General features: G+C 35.7%; 1 protein-coding gene across 1 annotated transcript; it reads left to right on the forward strand.

Moving 5' to 3' along the window:
* Positions 1–15,754: 15,754 nt before the first annotated feature.
* LOC128553606 (uncharacterized) lies at positions 15,755–16,144 on the forward strand. The gene has a single exon (XM_053534781.1). The coding sequence runs from the start codon at positions 15,755–15,757 to the stop codon at positions 16,142–16,144; it is 390 nt and encodes a 129-aa protein (XP_053390756.1).
* Positions 16,145–23,950: the final 7,806 nt, after the last annotated feature.

Raw genomic sequence — 23,950 nt, forward strand, 5'->3', positions numbered from 1 at the left:
TTATTTAATGCATGACTTCTACATCCGCATTTTGACAGGTGTTTGATAGATGTATCTACCCACATTTAGCAAATAGTTCAAGTTTTCTCACGCGAAACGTAACTTAACGTAAACAACATCTAATTTTGGCAAACCAAAATTCAAACTGCGTAAATGGCTAAATGGTAATTCAGTATCAAGATTTGGATATAGATTAATAAATTTAATTGCAATCATTAAAAATCTTCAATATCACGTCAAGCGTGTTATATTAAGCGTTCCTTTTTTCTTACTCCAGACATCGGCTTAATATTATATAACTGCAAACTGCAAAATATGATATACAGAAAAAAAAAACACAACCAGTAAGGCCAGCTTTCATCTGTAAAATTGCTTGTTTGTAATGTATGTGATTTAGAAAGAAAAACGATATAAGTAGATATATCGTTCGAATGTGTTGCCACTGGTTTTTCCTAGGCAGTGCCCAATGTGTTTCTTTATCCGTTCGTTTTGTCCTCGCTGTCAGTTTGTGTACTCATGCGTGTACACTTTCTCTCGCTTCAGAAAGAAAATCAATATATATTTTTTAGGACTTCAAATTGATAAACATTGTGCTAGATATTGTTACATACCCTATCATATGCCCCTTACCTTCCGATTTCTCTGGATACAATGAGTTAATACTTTCTAAGAACAGTCGGGAAGTTTTAAAGCATTTGTCATTTTCGAATACGCTTTACATTTACGGCTATTAATCGCAGTTCGATAATATAAAAAATTGAATAGGTATGCAATACAGTTAGGACATTTGTAAATGTGCATAAAATCAGTTCTGCAAAAGATAATCAAATTCTATAGTTTTCATACTGTTTTATTTCATTTACGTTTCGGCCTCATGACCTTTATCCCTGACGAGGCGTATATTCTCCGTGACGGTTTGATAGAAAACATTGTGTCTGAAAACATTATTCCTCCACCTCTGATTCATGTGGGGAAGTTGGCAGTTACTTGCGGAGGACAGGTTTGTACTGTTACTGAATCTAAGGACACTGGTTAGGTTAAAGAAGCACTACAAATTAAATACATTCTTTTGTATTTCCATGATGGTAATTATACATGATTTGCATGAAAAATATGAGATATGCAAGAGTCTAGTTTGAAATTGACCGCGACATATAGTAGGCCAAGACAATGTGTTTAATGACTTAACATTTTATTGAATTAATTTAGAAATATGTACATAAATCTGTGTGTTTAGTTAAATTTCAATCACATTTCGTTTCTACATTTTCTCTATATTCTTAAAACTATGCTGAAAAGAGATTGACTGAATAAGTTTGCAGATAAAGTTGTGAAAACACATTTATTCGGGAAGGGCCTATAATGTCCACCTGAAAACTTGTAGTATAGCTGTATATTACGTGTATCATAAGAATGATTTTCATGGAGTTTTTGTTGGCGAAAAAAAGTAGGTCACTAGGTCGTGGTGAGTCTTTAAAGAATATAGATGAATAACTGTCTTACACTGTAGAAACAAAATGTGAACTACTGTTATTGAAATTTAACCAAATACATTGATTTATATACATATTATTACATGAATTCAATAAAATGTTAAGACATTAAGCATATTGTCTTGGCCTTAAATATGTCACTGTCAATTTGAAACTAAATTCTTGTATATCTCATATTTTTTACGCAAAACATGTATAATTACCATCATGGAAATAAAAAAAGAATACAGTTATTTTGTGGTGCCTCTTTAAATGCCCGACGTTACATAACTGATATATTGTTACTATACATTGTTTTTCCAGAGGTCCATATTTATTGAGAGCAAATCAGGCACCAATAATGTCTAATAAAGTTGACTGTTGATTGAAATAAAGAAAAAGAATTTTGTCGGCGATCATTTTCTGTTCTTTTTGCAAAGCAACACAATCGTCGTTCTAATTTTAAAGAGATATCAGTTCATGATATTCCTTTACATTTTCCTTAAATATAGACACTTCCGGCACGGTATATACCCATTAATAACGTGTATTAGATGATTAAAGGGGTAACTTTATAAAACAGTCAGTACTATTTCAGTCATATGCAGGCTGCATTACCTGCTCACCCTATTTTGCGAAAAATATGCGTGTAACCAATGAAATAGTTACGGCTTACAAATAAACATGTAATGGAGTTTTACACAGTTTTTTCCTATCTAGGAAACTAGAGCTATATCAATTCGCTGAGCAAAAAAAGCAACCAGGAACTTTATTGAACTTGTTGGTAGTGTTTCAAGGGAGGTAACTACGTATATTTGATATTGCAATTATACTATATTTACTTTTCTTGTAATTATACATTTTATCAATCACTACAGTGGGCCATGTAAACATAGTTTTAACTTTACTTTGATTAATAAGGATAATTAAAGGAGAAATTGGTAACTAAATAAGATACATCATGAAATAGTCGGTAATACTTCGGTAATGTTTCAATCAAATACGGGCTGAACTACCTGCTAAACTTACTTTGCGAAGAATATGCGTACAATTATTGAAATAGTTACGGCGTGAAAAAAATGGCGTTTCAAACTATTTTCTTTATATTTTGATAAAACTCCTAGATATTAAACCAAAACGGGCTTTGGATTAAATATAAATTTAATCCGTGGGTTTGTGCGGGGTGGTAGGGTGTTCAAAAAGATTTTTGTGCGGGAAAAGAGGGAACGAATTAGAAAAAAACCCTCCCCCATAAAATTGGGTATAACTACGGATGTTTGCCATCGTATTGCCACCATCGAATTCTTACTCTTTACCATTAAACTGTCACACTTCTCTATCGAACCTTCATGCTTCACCGCCATACTGTCATCATTGTACTGTGTCGTTTCGCATTCGTACCTTCGCGCTTCCTCATTGTATTTTCTCACGCTGCGCCATTGCACTGTCACACTTTAACATCGAGCTTTCGCAATTTGTTGTCGTAGATAAGCGCTTCACCTCATCGTTCTTTTGCTTTTCGTCATCGTACTATCGTTCTTCTACATTCAAGACTTCACCGTTACTCTTCATTAGTTTAAGCATACCATCGTACTGTAGCGCTATGCCGTAGTTCCTTCGCGCTTCGTCCTCGTGCTATCACGCTTAACATTGTCAACCTCCAGCTGTAGCGTTTCTCCATCGTAATGGCGTTTCATCACCATAGTACTGTCGCGCTTCAGTATCGTACTGTCGTGTTTCATCATCGCATCGACACCTTCGTAATGGCACGCTCCGTCGTCGTATTGTCTTGCTATGCGATCGTACAGTTGACCTTCACAATCGTAGTGTCAACATAAAACTGTCGCACTTCACCATCGCACCGTTTCGCTTCACAATCGTATTGTCAACATCGAACTGTTGCGCTTCACCATTGTAGTGTCACTGTTGTAATGTCGCATGTCGAAGCATGGCAGTACGAAAGTGAAAATATTACATTTACTTCGTATTGTCACTGTCGTGTTGTCGTACTGGAACCGTCGTAACTTTGTGCACCACTGTCACGATTGTCTCATCATACCTACGCCAACTGGCCCTAATATAACACCGTTTTTATGAGAACATGACGCGAATGACTAAATGAATAGTTTTGTAATTTAAAAATGTCTTTCGAAGAAAACAACTTACAATCACTTTAATTCAGTGCTATTAATTTAAAAGTCATCTCTTATCTTTTTTGTCTTCAATATCGTATTTCATTATAGCTAATTACCAAGATAATTGCCAGTACTTTTCCTGATTAAAGTCTCTTACTTTAAATTAAATCTTTAAGAAGATTATTTTGAAGCATAGACAGCAACCAAGCAAAAAATAACTACGGCTTATATTAAGCGTAATGCTATTCTATAGATATTGAAATGACAATACAGAATCCATGTACGCGGAGACTGTTTACAACCGCAACAAAATGATTGATGTTGTGATAGTTAATAAAATTTATAATAAGGTCCTTTAATGCATAGAATGCAAATCATATTATAATATAATAATAATACTATATTATTTCTTCCTTTAAGAAGAGAGCGGATACGCCTGACTGAGCGGACATGTTGTAAAACGGAAAAATGAAAGGCCATCTTACGTATATGGATGGCTTGTCGGACAAGTAGAACTAAACATGTTTCAGCGGCATTGAGAAGTGTTTTTATTGGCACCTAGATTAACAAATATTTAGAACCTCTAGACTGTGCTTCATTTAGGGGCAGCATTTACATTTCTGTGGGTGTTGGAGGCGGGGTTGGGGCGAGGGGGGTGAAGCGTGGAGGGAGGGCGCTTGGATTTAACGTGGAGTCAATAATATTTGTCGCTTTCTATCAAAGTCAAATTGTTTTCAGACAAGGTCAGAGTATTTCTTAAGAAAAAAATCAACAAAGAATCTCTACCATATACACACCTGCGTGGCATATCTGATGTATATTCAAGCAAAAATATCTGATAAAGTTCAGCTATATTTCTTAATAATTGCTTTAAGGTAAGACGAAGGTCATAACTATTTATACTTAGTGCAAAGTATAAACAGTTTGGTGGGTACAGAAAGAGAGAAGAAGCAATATACCATGTACAACTTAGAGACTGTCGGTCTCCTGGACTTCAGTTCAATATAAAACTACTGATACCAGGTTTGTGAGCGTTTGTCAAGAATGATTCAAATTAACGTCGATTTTCTACAACAGAAGAAACACAATCGCGACCATATTGGTTACATTTTACTTAAATGTCGGGACGTCAAAATAACGTTTCTATATCCGGTTCGCGCGTGGATTATTTATAAATTAAATAGATAAAGAACGTGTTAGTCTGTTTTGATTACAAGCTGAGATTAAAAATCTGATCTCGAGAGGAGTCTTTTCAATATTGTCAGAGATTTACTGTTGCTAGGCGCAGCAAGTCCAAGGCGTGAAGCAAGTCTAGGAGGCGCAGCATGTCTAGGAATTGCAGCAAGTCAAAGAAGCTCAGCAAGTCTAAGAAGTAAAGCAAGTTCAATAAGCGCAGCAAGTCTTACAAGAGTCTAGACGGGAAATTAAGAAGCGCAGCAAATGATAAGAGACGCAGCAGGTCTAAGAAGTGAAGCAAGTTCAATTAGCACAGCACAGCAAGTTTAAGAAGTACACCAAGTCTAGGAACCGCAGAAAATCCAAGAAGGGAAACAAGTCCAGGTAGGGCTGCAAGTCTATGTAGCTCAGCAAGTCCTGGTAGCGAGTAAGTCTAGGGAGCGCAGCAAGTTTAAGTAGCTCAGCAAATCTATGAGGCACAGCAAGTACAAGTAGCGCAGCAAGTCCAGCTAGCGCAACAAGTCCAAATAGCACAGCAAATCAAAGTAGCTCAGCAAATCGAATTAGCACAGCAAATCCAAGAAACGCAGCAAATTCAAGTAGCGCAGCAAGTTCAGGTAACGCAGCAAGTACATCTGGTGCAACAAGTCCAGCTAGCGCAGGAAGTCAAAATAGTGCAGCAAGACCAAGTAGTGTAGCAAATCCAAGAAGCGCAGCACATTCAGGAAGCGCAGCAAATCCAAGTGATGCAACAAATCCAGGTGGTGCAGCAAGTCCAATTGTGACTGACGTTACTAACACATTCATCGAAAATCGCATTAATTGGCCATAAACAGAGACACAGCCACCTTGATAGAAGTCCTACTTGACAGTGTATACACAATATTATACATATATATGTATACCAGTGTGTAGGAGTTTTTTAGAAGTTGTGTAGGGGGCGGGGGCGCAGATCTTCGGAGACTACGTGAGGGGGAACCCAATCTTGTAAAAGATTGGTATTTTAAAAACACCAAATCGTGCATTCTGCTGAGTTTAAAGAGAAAAAAATGTCCGTCATCAAATGTTTTGTGGTTTTTCACCAGAAGAAAAGTTTGTTTCTTAACTTCTTTTTACCATTATAAAGAGTTAAAAATTAAAATACTATAAATATTGTTGTGTTGTTGTTGTTTTTTGTCTATCTGTTTGAAAGCCATTCTCAGTTAAATGGTCATCCTTTTTTTAAAAAAAGTGTTGCAACCTTTATGTGTAAGAATATATAACGAAGGCCTTAGGCCTGAGTGATGTATTGTTTCGCATAAGAACGAAAAACGCGGGTTATTCTACGATAAATTACACTTGGGAACTTTTCTTTTCGATTACTTAGTATAACACGACATACTATTATCAAAAGTGTTAGAAAAAATGGTAACTACCTTTTACGACCGTGCTACGCACCTGAATCGGATGTGTCATTACACGCGAGTGGTTTATTGTAGAATAACCCGAGATAGATTTAATTCTACATGTATGTAGGTTATTTGCTGGTCGTGTTAGAATTGATTTTATTGGACTTAGAAAATGTGGTCACTTTGAAGTGAGCAAAATTTGGTTTTCATAGACATGACGTGTGAGCTTTTATGTCAGTCTCTTGCGGATTACATGTACATTGTGAGTCAACGCTGAACTGTTGCTGGTAGAACCATAGAATAATCATAGAACGACAACCAAGACAACGGATATCACGATTATTTCGATTAATAATGACAATATGTAATGCATTTGACGGATACAGCGTCAAATTACATCATTTGACATAGGAAATATTCTTGATAAAAGCGGCATTTAAAGGGAACATTTAAAATGACACTGTTCATCAATATAATTATATAAAGTTATTACTTGGAAGGTGGAACATGTTCTTAAGATATATAGCCTTAACGTATATTCCGACAGAGGTAAATGATACAATGTGCACATTAGCAAATAGATGTTATTGCTTAAATGCGATTTACAATTTGGCAGCCGCTTTCTCTCGATAACTAAAAGGTTTTGTTCATATTTATTTGAGGCAAGGCAAGTCTTTGCTGATTATCATATATATAACAAAATATGAACCTTTTTTCAACTGAATTATAAATCAAGACAAGCAATAATAGATATTTAAACATGCTTTTAGCATTTAACATTTTATTTCATCGAAATTCTAATTTATTTTAAAAGAAATATACTCAGCGTCACTGAAATGTTACCACCCTAATAGCCCTTATATTATAAAATTCGCATTGGACTGTTTTAAAAGCATAACACGACTACAGTTTTGACGCAACTGAGACATCACTGGTGTAAAGATTTGTCAAATTCGATAAACCTCATTTGAGGCACGGGCTGCACGTCGTGCAAAATGACTTTTTTGAGCAATTTCGACATGTACGAAAATTCAATCGCAAATCATTCATCGCACTTGAAAGTTAGTCGACAGTCTAAAAGGAATACGTTAAAAAAATCAGAACACTTTACTAAGAATACCACGTGTAAGGCACGATCAACTCCATCAGGCTATTGGCATGGTTGACGCCGAACTTTAATGTCGTGAAATTGCACGTCGTATGGGCTGTTCTCACCTGACAGTCATGAAATGGGTTAGGAAGCATGATCAGACAGGGTCTATGAGTAATAGACTGCGCACAGGCCATTAAAAAGTGACGTCGATATTGTATAAAACAGTAAAGAGGTATCTATTAAGTGGTAACTTTTCAATGACGCCCAGTATATAATACAGGTAAACGTTTAAAAATCTCAATGGCATGTATTCACCCTTAGGCAATTAGATCAAACAGCAAACACAAAGGAACAAATATTTGTTGAATGATCCTTTTATGCAAGTACATTTTACCTAAATTTGAAGACAGAACAATCCTGTTTATAACCGAACGGAAAGAAGAAACAAGTAAGAAAAATTTTGCAGCATCTTCCTTATATAAATTTAAAATACCACAATGCCAACAATTAAATTTTGCGTACCTTCATCTTTAATACTTTAAAAATCTAAATTAATTCATACACAAGAAAAGCTTTAAAAAAGAAAAACAATTCCCTCCAGTCTGTAATGATTTGTTTTTTGTAATACAATATGTTTAGGCAAGTAAAATGCTTTAGATTCTTTTAAACTTTTAGTTTCCCCGCAGCATTTTATTTTGTATACTGTATATGTTATATGTTGTGCAGGATATCCGTAACCTTGTAAGGCAGCGCATGCGTACATTTCCTTTTTATCTAAAAGGTAAAATACTACATCTACTTCGATTGAGGTAAATGCTAAATTTATCGCTCTATCATTTGAATGAGACAGTTTTATTGTTCAACGAAATTATGCAGCTTTGAAAAGGTCAATACTTATATCATTATAGATATCTTGACTGAAAAAGTGGAACTCAACAAGACAACAAAGTAGCCCTTCTGACGCTACTGTATTTTCATACTTAATCAAATGCAGATTAAATAGTTCTCTTATAAAAAAAAATCAGTAATAACTTTACGTTCTAAAATTAGAAATAGATAGATCTAGTTGAATATGCATTTTCAATGTATGTTACAACTTTTGATTCTAGAACTATAAACATGGACTGAGTATTGTTAAATTTTCTGGTCCTTTGGGATCATGGAGTCTGTCCAATATATGTGTAATAGAGTTCCGCTTAAGCCGTTGCTAGGGGGCGTGAGAGGTCTTGTGCATTTCATTACCTCTCATTAACAGACTCAAAAAAACATGATCCTGTTGGATTTGTAGATCCTATGTAATAAGTTGTGCAGGCTTTTGTAAGCTGTTTTATTCAAACAAAATGGCATGTCAAGAATCATTGAACTAGATATCGACAATGTCAAGTAGCAACTAAAGGCCTGTATTTTTATGCCCCCGAAGGGAGGCATATAGTTTTTGAACCGTCTGTCGGTCTGTCAGTCGTGTCCGGTCCATATCTTTGTCATCCATGGATGGATTTTCATATAACTTGGCATGAATGTGTACCACAGTAAGACGACGTGTCGCGCGCAAGACCCAGGTCCGTAGCTCAAAGGTCAAGGTCACACTTAGACGTTAAAGGTCATATTTCATGATAGTGCATTGATGGGCGTGTCCGGTCCATATCTTTGTCATTCATGCATGGATTTTAAAATTATTGGGCATGAATGTGTACCACAGTAAGACGACGTGTCGCGCGCAAGACCCAGGTCCGTAGCTCAAAAGTCAAGGTCACACTTAGACGTTAAAGGTCATATTTCATGATAGTGCAATAATGGGCATGTCCGGTCCATATCTTTGTCATTCATGCATGGATTTTAAAATAACTACGCATGAATGTGTGGCACAGTAAGACGACGTGTCGCGCGCAAGACCCAGGTCCGTAGGTCAAAGGTCCTAAACTCTAACATCGGCCATAACTATTCATTCAAAGTGCCATCGGGGGCATGTGTCATCCTATGGAGACAGCTCTTGTTTATCATACGTTAGTACCACTTCACTATTACGAATAGTTGTTTAATTACTAGGGTGATTTAGTTTAAGCATAGGTCCGCCCGTTTTCCTAAATTAACCAATTGAATACTCACAGTCTGATTGCGAGCAGTTAGTAAATTCTTTAATTTCTTGCAATACAATTACACTTCTGTGGTAAGACTCATTCGTGGATATTTTAATAATCGGTCACAGGCACGCTTGCATAAAGTGAAACACGTTAATGTAATCCAATAGAGATTTTCAAGTTACTTTGACGCGGACAGTGGACTGCGTACTTACAGTAGGGGTTTTCTCAAAATATTCAAAGGTTCGCAAAAAACATACTTAGGGTATATATGATTCTTTTACCTATATGTGTAGTAACTTTTGCCTTCGTTGCACAAATTATTGTATTGTGACATAATTATCTGATGTCATCTAAATACTCTGTTGCATTTTACTTGCGTTAAGCAGGACCTTCAATTATCCGTATGCTTTTAATAATTTGAGACATTTCTGGCGTTACTTAACCTCCGCGCGAATCGAACGACATGACAGGTGAAGTTTCGAACACACTGTACTACAATACCTTAGCCTAATATGTTCATGCATTAAAAATATAACTTGAAACATGGATTTTAAGATATCGGCGTTTCCTGGTTTTAATATGTGTCCGTCCATACAATTCCCAGACTAGTTTTTCCTAGCAACAAAATAAGAAAAAATGCGGTACAAAATATTATTGTGAAAAAAAATAATAAAGCATTTTGACTGAAATGAAAGCCCGTTTAATTTTTGTTGCACAGTATCAATACCGTGTTCTCGTAGACTTCTATACGAAAAAGGCTAATGTTTTTCATTAATTTTGATAATTGTATCTAATGTTCGATAAAATAGAAGTTCTTCTGAAATATCTTAAATGATTTACTTTAACACTTTGTCTAAACATACAGGAAGTTTTCATACATGTATCTTTCAACCCCGTCGAAACGTGATCCAATACATTACCATTTTTTAGCTGAAACATGTTGAATTAGTCGTGTATCAGCATGATTTGAAATAAACAAAGGAAATAGCCTCTTCTTATTTTCATAATCTGATATCAGAATTGCATGTAACAAAGGTTGTTTTAAATTTACCATCTTAAAGTGACAAATCAGTATGAATTATCAGTTTCAACAGGAGTTTAATCTTTAAGTACTATTAAAACTGGCTGTCAAAATGTTGATCTAAAACCTAACGGAGACCGAAAATTGTTTTGTGAACATTAGGCATGGGAAGTGTCCAAGGTCAAAATCAGATCATATTTAAAAAATGTTTTATGGCCAGTGCATGCATAGAATTGTCAACAAAATTATATTTTTGACACCACTTGAGCAATTCTGTGTGGTCATTTGATACAACCTGCTCATCATTATTGACAAAGCCTTTTTAGTAATGTACCTTTTCGAACACATGTATACATACGGTATGTGTATATACTCGGCTGTGGGAAACTTGGACAAAGATTTAAACTCATGAAAACTCACGTTATATATTGGTTTAAAAATTTATAATGTAGCCATCTTTATATCCTGATAACGTGGCCGGAAACACTAAATTAATTCAGTAGCGTATAAAAATGAATTTGTAGGGTTTGAAATAGGTCAAAATATACATGTATAATACCAAGTAAGACATTTTTACCGTGGTGCATGAAAATTGTCACGCATCGTATCGTGCATATTCGAAAATGTGCGTCTTACAATAGCATTTTAGCGACCCGAGTGCAATAGTATGAAACTATGTTTCCAAAATCACTATATACATTCTTTGATACCAAATATTCAACTAACTTGTAATATATGTTGTTTTGATTCCCTGATTTCAAAAAGACGAACCTCTTGCGGCACAGGGGAAACGTGTCTGTCTCCTTACCAGATGGTCATTGGTTCAAATCCTTGATTAAAAGGTATGTTGATCGTTGAATAAACAGCCGTTTTTACTGCTAGCGAATACTGGCAAGAATCTCACGAAATTGACTACAAGCATATAAATAAACTGCTACACTTCAGATAAACAAGAGCTAGTCGAACACTAAATGCCCCCCCCCCCCCCCACCCACCCTCCCCTTGATGCATTCTGTAATTGCATAAGGAACAGAAATTATTTGCTGACTGTAAACAAAAGTTCTACTGTTCTGGTTCAATGTGACCTTGACCTTTGACCTATTGATCTCAATATCAACAAGGGTCATCAGCTGGTCATAATCAACCTTCCTATGAAATTTCGTGATCCTAGGCCCAATCGTTCTCAAGGTATCATCCAAAAAGGGTTTAACTGTTCCGGAACAATAACAATGAGACCTTGACCTTTGGCCTACTGAACTCAAAATCTGTAGGGGTAATCTACTAGTCATGACCAACCTCCCCATCAAGTTTCAAAGTCCTAGGCCAAAGGGTTCTCAAGTAATTGTCTGGAAACAGTTTAAATGTTCCGAGTCACTGTATCCTTGACCCTTGACCTACTGACCACAAAATCAATAGTGTTCATCTGCTGGTCATGATGAACCTCTGTATCATCTATCATGACACTTGGCCTAAGCCTCTCAAGTTATCATCCAGAAACCCTTTAACTGTTCCTGGCCAATGTGACCTTGAACTTTGACATAATAATCTCAAAATCAATAGGGTCATCTGTTGGTCATGACCAATCTCCTTTTAAATTTTCCTGATCCTAGGCACAAGCATTCATGAGCTATTGTCCGGAAACCGTTTTACTGTTCCTGGTCACTGTGACATTGACCTTTGACCTACTGATTTCAAAATCAATAGGGGACATCTGCTTGTGATGACCAACCTCCCCAACAACTTTAACGATCCTAAGCCCAAGCAATCTTGAGTTATATTCTGGAAACCGTTTAACTGTTCCAGACGAAAGATTTGAGTAGATACATTAATGAAAAAGATGTAAAAGATAAAAGGATACTTTTTTTAAATGCGCCCACGCTGATAAGAATGCTTGTAAGACGAAATACATGTATATCGGTAATGCATATATACAATACAAAGGATATTAATAAATCTTATAACTGTCTTTTCTCGGATAGTACGTATTACAAGCTAAATATGCCGCTGTTCAGTTTTGCATAAAAAACGTATATACAGTTTGAGAAAACCCCTATAGTAAGTTCGCAGTCCGTGGTCCGCAGTACGCGTCGAAGTAAGCTGAAAATCTCTAATAGCGATGCACAACTTGATAAAACCTTTATAGCAATGATATTTTATATAAAAAGTTCAGATCAAGAAGTACGTATACAAGCTCTGACAAGAGTTCCCAATTAAAACTGTGTTATGATATATCTCTCTCTAATCCTATAATATATTACGGATAAAGGTTTAAATCCTGATCGTTGCAATAATATTAATTCAGCTGTTGTGTTTGTGTACGATATAAAGTCATATAAAGTTTGTCCAAATGTAAAAAGCCTTTTAGATCGGCGAGTAGTGAGCCGGTTCAACCAACTCAGATATCCTAGAACACGACTGACAGGGCATTCAGCTTTTTTATGAACATATAATTGCTTTATCATTTACGATGATAGGGCAAAAATATAAGCAAAGTTTGCCGTTTCGGGTATACATATCTGAAGGTTAGAAACCGCGCTTTCGATTCGTATTGTACTAGCTATTTACAACAAATTCCATCTAAATTCGAAAGGAATGCACATTGAAATAGTTCAAGAGGCCGTATCGGCAAAATATCATTCCTAAATAATTAAGTTCAATTTCTTACGAGCAACATATGTGCTTAACTAAATGAAAATTAAGAACACAAGCTTTTTCATGCTGCCCGTGTTCAATCACGTATCGGCCTTAAATGTAATGAATTCAGGTCAAAAGTTGACACAGTTTTTATGTCTATTGTGTAATATTTTCATGAAAGGAGAGAAAACAATTATACATTTATATTATATTTTGAGCCGTTATAAAAGCGAGTATAACAATATTTGTAACTCTTAACCTGTGAGTGGAAAGGCGTTACTGGTTTAAATGCTGCAAAATCATCAAGGAGATAAATATGTACAAACTGGTGTATATTTGCCTTTGCTGTTCTCTTTTACTTCTAGATATTGAAATGATTGATAATTGTCATTTCTATTGTTTGCCTGTAAAGTCGAATTATACATTTTGATGGAGAAAAGAGTGCCTCTCTTCCTTTTCAACGAGGGTCGTTATCTGCTATTTCAGCAATATGGATTAGAATATGGCATATGTCATTTGGTCGGCTTTCTTTCTTTGCCTCTGGAAACTATAAGGAATGTCAAATGCCGCTAACCTTCAAGCCTCTACAAATAAATCTGTATATTTCCAGTCTCAGGTGTAGTTTTGTACAAAACCAAGGTCGTTTTTAGATGTTATTAGCAACTATGTATCTGTGAATTTAAGCACACTTAGACTGTGAATAGGAATAGATCGTAAGGGGAAAACAGAAACGTATATTTTATAAAAAAGCATATTTAATATTCATTTCGGTATACGTGTTCCCGGACGCATTATGACTCTGTTTTATTATTATTATTATTATCATTATTATTGTTATTATATGGAAGAAAATATATTGGCAGCATAAACAAGCAAAAGAATAACAAACGTTTCACTAGATATAATGGAATTCGGTCCCTAGGACAGGCTTAAGCTGAACACTATAATAATAAAACTTGAAGTTTAATTTTCTGACTAGGTGATTATGTCGTGGTCATGAGCTTGATAACTGGTTTAACGCCCCGTCATCTCAACACGGGATCTTTTTAATGAGAAAGACGGCGTAGATCCCAAGTTGAAATGACGGGGCGTTAAATACTTACCTGTTAAGCAAACCTGGTGCGTTAGAAAGAGAAACTCGGAAGAACAACACTATTTGTTAAACCGGTATTGTAAAAAAGCATGTTTTTTTTTTCTTATACAAAAGTTTAATATTTTGTGTTGGATGTACTTTCACAAAGACCTCTGTTTTCTTATTACATTCATAGTACCATATCCTTATCCTCAAAATACTGAATATTAAGGTGTCCACGAGTATTATATCAATTTATGAATACATGATGCTTTTTTCCCACCATCAATTTCTTAAATAAGCACCCTTTCCTCATTTCTGCATTAACTGTGAAAGTAGCAACATGAGTCACCTTAACTAAATAATAGCAACCAGAGAGATAACGCTAAATGGCTGTTTTAAAACTTTAATCATATCATACTGCACTTGCCTGTCAAAACAAGAGCCGAGTAAAAGATAACCAAGATATTGAAGATGCGTGTTTGTTTCTTTTTATCTCATTGGAACGGAATATTATTTTATGGCCACGCCAAAGTATCACGTGGTTATCTCGTGGCCATTTATTAAAAAAGTTCGGGTACACGCGATGATTAGCTCGTTTTATCCTGTTATCTCTTTCCCACCAGTTACTGAGCTCATGGCCACGACATAATCACCTAGTCAGAAAATAAACCTCAATTTTTATTATAATAGTGTTCAGCTTATCCTGTGCTAGGGGCCGAATTCCATTATCTCTAGTGAAAAGTTTGTTCTTCTTTTGCTTGTTTATGCTGCCAATATATTTTCTTCCATATCTGATAATAATTATAATAATAATAAAAAAACAACAACAACAACAGAATCTAATGTGTCCGGGAACACGTATATTGAAATGAATATTAAACATGCTTTTTTATATGTTTAATTTTTTCCCTTACGATCTATTCACAGTCTAAGCGTGCTTAAATTCACATAGTTGCTGATAACATCTAAAAACGACCTTATTTTTGCACAAAACTACACCTGAGACTGCAAATGCACAGACTTATTTGTAAAGGCTTTAAATACACTGCAGTTTTAAACTCAGTATATGTCGACATTATGTAAAACATGAGTTGTCACGTCAAATTTGTAGTCTGACGATTAAAAAACAACATTTTTAAAGATAAACATCGCAAAGATATAACCCCTCTTTGTTTGAGAAAGAAAGATATTATCACCCCTCATACAGAAATGTTTTCTCTCTTGCGAGGTGTTACTTACTGAGGTTAAACTGCATTTCAGGCAGTTCGACTGTCATCTCATATATGATTTAATATCAATGTACATTAAATATTTTTTCTATCATAGCTGTTTGATAGAAGATTTAAAACATATATTTGTTGATATTGTGGACTTGTTAATATACTAGCGAAAAAAAGAAACTGTGCATGTGTAAAATGTTCATGTATCGCTCAATTTTATCAATTAAAGCTTAAAACTTTACACAGGTAAGCTGTGTATCCCTCCCGGTCATTTACACTGGTCAGTGCATGAGTTGCACGGGTAGTTTGTCTGCCTGACCAATGTCTTTGTTTTCACGTTTGTTTTCGGGCAGCAGTCAATCGCAAACACGTTTGTCGCCTAAACCAGTGTAAAAGCATAGTGTTGATACCCGTTACACACAAAACCCGTATAATTTTAAAAAACGTCTTTGATACGCCATGCCAAGGTTGAATGAAACTGACAGATGCCGCGCCGTAGGCATGATCGAAGCTGGTGTACGTCATACTGACGTTGCCATACAGTTTGGTGTGCACCGAAATACTGTAGACGCCTTGTGCAGACGGTACCAACAGTTTGGGACCACCAGAGACCGGCCTCGGTCAGGACGTCCACGCATAACGTCTAATCGCCAGGATACGTACATCCGGGTGGTTCATCTCCGTGAACGACTCAGAACTGCTACTCTGACGGCTAGAAATATTCCTGGCCTTAGAAGAATTAGTCCCCGAACGGTACGTAATCGATTGCGTGAACGAGGCATACGTCCACGACGTCCAGCCATACGTCCTGTTCTCCAGCAACGTCATCGTGTAGCACGTTTTGCCTGATGTAGACGACACATACACTTCACGCAACAGGACTGGGCACATATTTTACTCACGGGTGAGTCCAGGTTTCATCTTGACAGCAGCGATGGTCGTTCTAGAGTGTACCGTCGTGTAGGTGAACGTTTCCATGACAGTTGTGTGATTCAACGACGTCCATTAGGCGGAGGTAGTGTCATGGTGCGGGCATCTCATCCCGTGGCAGAACAGCTCTTGTGGTTGCGGACGGCACACTTACAGACATCAGATACCGTGACGAAATCATACGGCCTCACGTCCTTCCATTTGTGCAGCAACGTAACGCAACGCTGCAAAAGGATAACGCTCGCCCGCACGTGGCGCGGGTCGTCACCGACTTCTTGATCCAGAACAATGTGAATGTGCTGCCCAGGCCTGCAATGTCACCGGATTTGTCGCCTATAGAACACGTGTGGGATGAGATGCAGCGTCGCTTACGTGGCCTCCAAAATCAACCGTTGACGTTACCTGACCTGTCACGTGCGCTTTTTAGAATCTGAAATGGTATTCCCCAGGCATTTTCAGCACACTTGTCGCATCAATGAGGCGTCGTTGCCAAGTATGCATCGATTCCAATGGTGGACATACACGGTATTGATGAGCTGAACTTTGTTTAGAGAACGTCTCTGAAAACTGATCTCTATCCAAGACGCTGCTGATGCAATAACCATATCAACTGAGCTGGTGTTAAATAAAGGTCAGATAAATCCCTGTTGAATTTTTTTTGTGATTTCTTATATACCTCCTAAGTTATAGCATATTATACCCATGCACAGTTTCTTTTTTTCGCTAGTATATATAGAACAGGCATGCTTAGAATAAGATACGTCGCTTAGGTCACATACTATAATAGTGTTCGTAACTCTGTATAATTTGGCATCTAATATAGCCCCCACCGACTCCATAGTTCTCCCACCCTACTTCCTTATCCCCCGCCCGCCCCGATATTTAAATGTATTTTCGTTTATTTCATCGTCTGTTTTTCCTTGTGTCTTAACTCCTTCTTTGGTCTTCAGACCCCGTTCCACTGTCTCAACTTCCAACCGTAGCCCCTATTTTCAAATTTTCATATTTACTTCTCTTCCTCTAACTCTCTCCCATTACACCTATTTTTTTCACATCGTTTTCTGTCTTGTTTTACCCCGTATTGTCAAGTGTTCCCCTGACACAGCGATTCTTTATCCATCTTCCCATTCTCACCATTCCATCTCCTCGACATTTATTCTTTTTTTACATTTTTCTACATGTGATATTCATTTAACCCCCTTACGTACAACCTTTAACGTACCATCTAACCATTATGGTGTTCCGTTTGGACAATCGCGACTTTTTATTTAATACTTAACCGCGATGCACGATGGTACGATGATGAAAACGCGTTGGCGCGATGGCACGATGATGAAACAACGATGGTTTGATGGTAAAAATTCGATGGCACGATGATGAAATCATTAATGTTGCGATGGTACGATGGTGAAATGTCGATGTAATATCGCAACTTTTTCATCGTCGTACTATCGCGTTTTCACCATCGCACCATCGTGCCATCGCGTTTTCATCATCGTACCATCGTGTCATCGCGTTTTCACCATCGTACCATCACATTTTCACCATCGTGCCAATGCGATGGTATGATGATGAAATCGCGATGGTAAGATGATGAACACGCGATATTATATCGACATTTCACCATCAAACCTTCGCATCATTGCGATTTCATCATCGTGCCATCGCGTTTGCACCATCGTACCATCGTTGTTTCATTATCGTGCCATTGCGCCAACGAGTTTTCTTCATCGTACTACGTACATCGCTGTTTAGGATTGAATAAAAAAGTCACGATTGTCCGAACGGAACACCGTAAACTATACTATACGGTTGTATCAATAGATGTCTGACACATTCATTCTCGAAAAGTTGATTGTATTGCACTTACTGCAGCTCTTGTCTAACCTGAAGTATTGTATAAATATATCAGGTTCAGCACAGCAGAAAGGTCAGTTTTGTTTTAAACAATCGACATCATTTACATCCGTAATGATGATGAATATATATTGATGTGGGTGTTTTTTTCTTTTCAATAGATCAAATATTACTGCAGTTATAATATAAGACAAATTTGATATTAATTGTTACACTCATTACGGATGCCTTTATTAATAAGAAATGACGTATTTGATTTTCAAGTACAATATGTTACCCGTATTATGCATGCATTTTCTATTGTGCTTCAGTAAATACCTTATTTCAAAACGTTTGCTCAATTCAACCGAGTCTTCCATTAATTTGTTTGTATACATTATATATTTCTAAATAATTTATTTTATAAATTAAGGGGACGCAGACTTTGAAATAAGAAAAAAAGTGGATGGGGTATGATAAAATTCATCTGCAAAATGTCAGAGTTTTGGTACATGAAATGGATACTGTTTCAACTGTTATTTGTGTACTAAGGAATGCTCACTAAAATAAAGAGGAAAAAGACTCAAATAAGAAAGTTATTGTTGAATTACATACGACTTATTGTGTACATTCAAAGCCAACAATTAATAATTTTTGTGTTTGAAAATAATAACACTTCACCTTGTCTAAACATTTATCAATGTCCTACAGATCCTAATTTTTTTTAAAAATGTGAAATAAGTTCGCCATCTTTATTTTCATATTACATATGTAAGCTGAAACAGGGCATTTAGTTTGTTTACAAAACATATGAAAAGATATGGTTGTCAAGGAAGGCCAAATTACAAAACTAAAAGAGTATATTTCCGTTAATACATTAGCATTTATTGTTACAGAAGTCGAGTTGCTTGCAAATAAGGGTCTGAAAATGATTCCATTGTTAATTTTCAAATTGTTATTTACGAAATACAATGCACATAAATATCAAAACACATTCAACAAACTTTTAAGATTGTATTTCCTTTATAATCTTTAAAATAAGGTATGAAATTTTGTTGAGAGGTCAAATCAATGTGAATATGTACAAAATAACTTTCAAATCTCATTCACAAAACTTACTAATACAAAGCAGGAATGTCAATTATCAAAACCCGACAAAAATACAATTATCCTTACTTTTATGCCATTTATAATGTGTCCTTGAATTTTCCACCATATTTGTCATTACCCTGTTTCCACGAGTTGCACGGACTGCTGTCAGTCGCGTACAAAATCGGGGTCGGACAAGTTGTAAATGCAAAACCATCTAAACGTAATTGATTGATAATGCAGTTTAAGTAAAGCTTTATCTCATAACGTAATAAACTAGTATGATGTTGTAATAACAACTACACTTACACTGATCTGAGTAGCAGTCGGTTTAATATATGTGACTTTATTGACTCTTCAAGAACTCTCCGTAGTGTTGGCTTTCAAACTAGGAGGAATTAGACTAATCTACTAATTTCACTGCGTTAGATTTCACTTACGGTAAGCCAGCCTAAAATGGCCTAATGAGCTTGCGCACAAGTAAGTTTTGAAATCCTCTAAGACGAAAATAATTGTTCGATTAAAATAAAGAAATATAGTGTAATGCTATTGTTACAAATGTTGGAAACGGTTCATTTATTAATAGTAAAATGTATATATATAATTCACAGTATTCAAAGATATGCATATGCATTGAATCACGTTAAAATATATTTCGTTCAATTAAATAGATTTATTATTTAACTGGCGGTTCGTCGTTTGTCCCGTTCGTTTGGGCCACGGAAGATCTGCCGGACTAGGAAGAGCTCTTCCTAGATGTTCGATTGTGCGTCTTCTGTTTTTAGAAGATCTTTTATGTCTTCCGCCCGATAGTCGGATGTTAATCATGTGATCAAAACAAGGCAGCAATTTGACATATAAAACTTACCAACTGAGTAATAAACTAGAACAAATAAAATGTTTAGAATTTCTATTTCAAAAAGCAAATTAACAATAAAAATCTCTGTTAAAATACATTAAAAAAGAATGATATATTTTCTCACTTCCGGCAGACGTCTGTTCGATTGGGCTTTTCTTCCAAGCTTTTCTAAAACTTCTCGGAAGCTATTCTCTTTGGGCAGTTCACAAACAAGCTCGTCAGGTGAAGTTCTCGCAAAAATGGTAAGATGCCAATTTGGCAACTTTCACCAGGGCCAAGTTCGGACTTGCAGGAAATGCTTGGGTCTAAAGTCCTCGGTTTGGCGGAGGTTGATTATATCTTGATGATAACTTATTGATTTTGGGATCAATAGGTCGTGGTTACAGTGATCTAAACCAAAACAAACAGTTTCCAGACTATAACCCAAGAAAGTTTGGGCCTAGGACATTTCACCATCGTACCATCGCAACATTCGCGATTTTATCATCGTGCCATCGCATTTTCACTATCAAACCATCGTTGTTTCATCATTATGCCATCCCGCCGTCGCGTTTTCGTCATCGTATCATCGTGCATCGCGGTTTAGTATTAGATAAAAAGTCACGATTGTCCAAACGGAACACCATAATAGTTAAATGGTGGGTTAAGTGTTGTACGTAAAAGGGTTAAATGAATATCACAACTAGAAAAATGTAAAAAGGAATACATGTCGAGGAGAAGAAATGGTGAGAATGGGAAGATGAATAAAGAATCGCTCTGTCCGGGGAACACTTGACAATATGGGGTAACACAAAATGATGTGAAAAAATACGGGTGTAATGGGAGAGGGATAGAGGAAGAGAAGTAAATATGACATTTTGAAAATTGGGGCTACGGTTGGAAGTTGAGACAGTGGAACGGGGTCTGAAGACACAAGAAGGAGTAAAAACACAAGACAAAACGAATCAAGAAATAAAACGAAAATACATTTACATATCGGGGCGGGGGATAAGGAAGTAGGATGGGGAAACTATGGAATCGGGTGGGGGTGGTAAATAAGAGTTACTTACACTATTACAGTATGTGACCAAATCGACGTATCTTATTCTAAGCATACCTCTTGCCATGACAGTTCTCTTTATGAGGTGTTATGATAATAGGGACAGTAGCTGGCCATGAAATATTACCCTGAATGCAACGGAAAAAGCTAAGCCAGGTCAATTTTTAATATTTATCTTTTATACGGTCTTTAAAACTTAAATTAAGATTACTCGTTATTAAAATATCATTAAGTAACTAACAGTTTGGGCAGTTTCTATCCGTCGATAACATATTTAGATATAAATTGTTATATGTCTTCCTCAAATATTCTATTTTATTATATTTCAAAACCTCACTAGCATTAAAAGTTCAATATTAAAAAAACAATAACAACAAAAACAATTAACATAGAAAACTAAACTTGCCTTAAATTTTACAATGAAGTTGCCCTCCTTCGTTTAAGTCCCTATAACGTTATGCAAAATTTTCCTTTAGATTACAGATTATATTGTTTGATAGGTAGTTACCACGACGACCATTGTTATTAATTCAAATAGCGTATTGTAAAGCAAACCTAGATACATGTGTAAGCACACATCCAAATACATTTCATATGAGGAAGTACAAGTTAGTAGTTATGCACATTTCACCCAAAAAATTGATTGCGAGATACAGTACTGCAATGTTTAAAGTTAAGCTCAAACATTGTAAGCTATGAATTGATTTTTATTTAAAGGTAGACATTTTAGAACATAAAATTCACTCACAAGTTTTCTGATCTGTTACAGGTAAAGAGTCTTCAGGGTTTACACTTAATTAGAGGTGTTAAAACATCCATACAATTAATAGCGATCGATCTTTAAAGTAGACAGTCTAAAGATAACACTTCATAATGTTAACCTCACATATGCACACCCGACAGGGTTACTTGGAAGCCGAATACTTCCTTGAATATTATGTACTAAAGTCTGTTCCACCTATTACGTTTACCTCATTTCTGAATTATCAGTATCGGTAAAATCGTCCAAAAAACATATTTATATCCCATAAATCAATATCTCTAGACATTTTTTTCATTTTTTCAATAAAGTGTATTTCAATTCTTTTTCCCCATAGACCGTAATGCTGTATGACGTTACGTCGACTTTCCAATATATGGCCGCGCCCGTAGCGCAATAAATTAGGGGTCAACTCAAAATTAAAACGCCCGAGTTAATATTTGAAAAGACTGTGTTTGTTATCGTATTATGTTAATTCTTGGGGGAATTCATGTCAGGCCAGCTCAACATGAAAATAAATAAATAAATAAATAAAGAAAGAAAGAAAGAAAGAAAGAAATAAGAAAATACAAAGAAACAAACACAAAAAAAAACAAGGACATTTTTAAAAAGAAAAACAAATGTGCATGCGAACGTCTCGATATTTTAATAACACATGGGCATTCTTCTTGTATTATGTTTTCTGTCGTGGAAAGAAAACTATATATAACTTGACTTCAGTTGATGTAACCTAAATATATTACCCCTCGATGTATGTTTATGGATTTAATGAATAAAAGTGGAAACTAAACTTCGCAATCCGTCAGGATATTCCCTTTGAATCACGTCACATTAATCTGAACGGACAGGGCAAGGAAAAATTATATTTAACATAAAAAGGTTAGATGTCTACTACTCGAAATATTTGCGTAAAAATATGTTCATACTTACAAAGGCCATCGTGACCGTTTAGAAATAGAAATATTGGGTTTTCCGAAATAATCTTGTTAATATTTCTGTATTTTAAGTTATATTTAGGACCCAGATCTAATAAAGAAATATCAATTTCAGTAAATGTTCCAATTAAACGTCAAATTTTAAACTCAGACCAGTGAGTTTCGGAAAACATACAGAAAAATAATAAAATGCTAAAATACAGGTTATCTTTGAACCATGCGTTTGGAAATTATGTTAAATTGAACAAGTCATCGTTTCAAGGGCATGGTGCGATTGATGCCTGAATTCCATCAAAAAGAGCTTGTTTGTTTACAACTTATTCATTAAGGATTGAATATGCTACTGAAGACTTGGAATAATTTTGGGGAGTGTGTACAACTTTGATAGGTTAAAAGTGAGTAAATTTACATTTTTGTTAGATCTAAATATCATGTTTTTGTTTCAAATACAAAATTTTAGTTCACTCAAGCATTCACATGTAGGGGATTGTAAACGAAATGAGTTTTGAGTCGCTCCCGATAAAATTCACGTGAGTTTTCCCGTAATACTTCAAATTTAGAGAGCAAACTCCAATGGCGACAAGAAATTACAATGGGAGACTGCCGTTGAAAATATAAATTTGTCATTTATTTGGATATTCGGCAAAGCAGAAAAAAAACGTTAAATTTCTCGAGGGTGACTTTTTTTAGTTTATCAAACCATGTTCATTTTGCCGGTAAGTGTCGCAGTTTTGTCATATGACACAAAAGTTGGGGTAAACCTTTGGAATGGAACAGGCTTTATATATATACGTTTTTCATTTATTTGGGTTACTGCGCAATTGTATTACCTTCGGGTGAATTCTTCTATACAGTTAAAGGCTACATGAAGTTTATTTTAATGTTTACAGTCTTTCAGATCGGCAAGTAGCGAGTCAGTTTCATAATATACTAGCATATCATATCATATCTATTTGTCAGGCTATATAGTGAATAAATTAGCTTAGACCTATATCTTTCAAATGAATATTACACATATATGTTTTATTTCACATGAGCTAATGGATGATAAAAACTAAGTTTTGAATTGAGCATACATTCAATTGGATGTAAGGACTGATGAACAATTTCGTTATTCTTGTTTTTTTTCCTAAAATATCCATGAGCCAGACAAAAACTTCGAGATGTTCTTTAGCGACACGTACAAGCAACTTCCCCTTTCGAAAAA

Source organism: Mercenaria mercenaria, unplaced genomic scaffold, assembly GCF_021730395.1.
Source record: "Mercenaria mercenaria strain notata unplaced genomic scaffold, MADL_Memer_1 contig_4093, whole genome shotgun sequence".
In the NCBI taxonomy this organism is placed as follows: domain Eukaryota; kingdom Metazoa; phylum Mollusca; class Bivalvia; order Venerida; family Veneridae; genus Mercenaria; species Mercenaria mercenaria.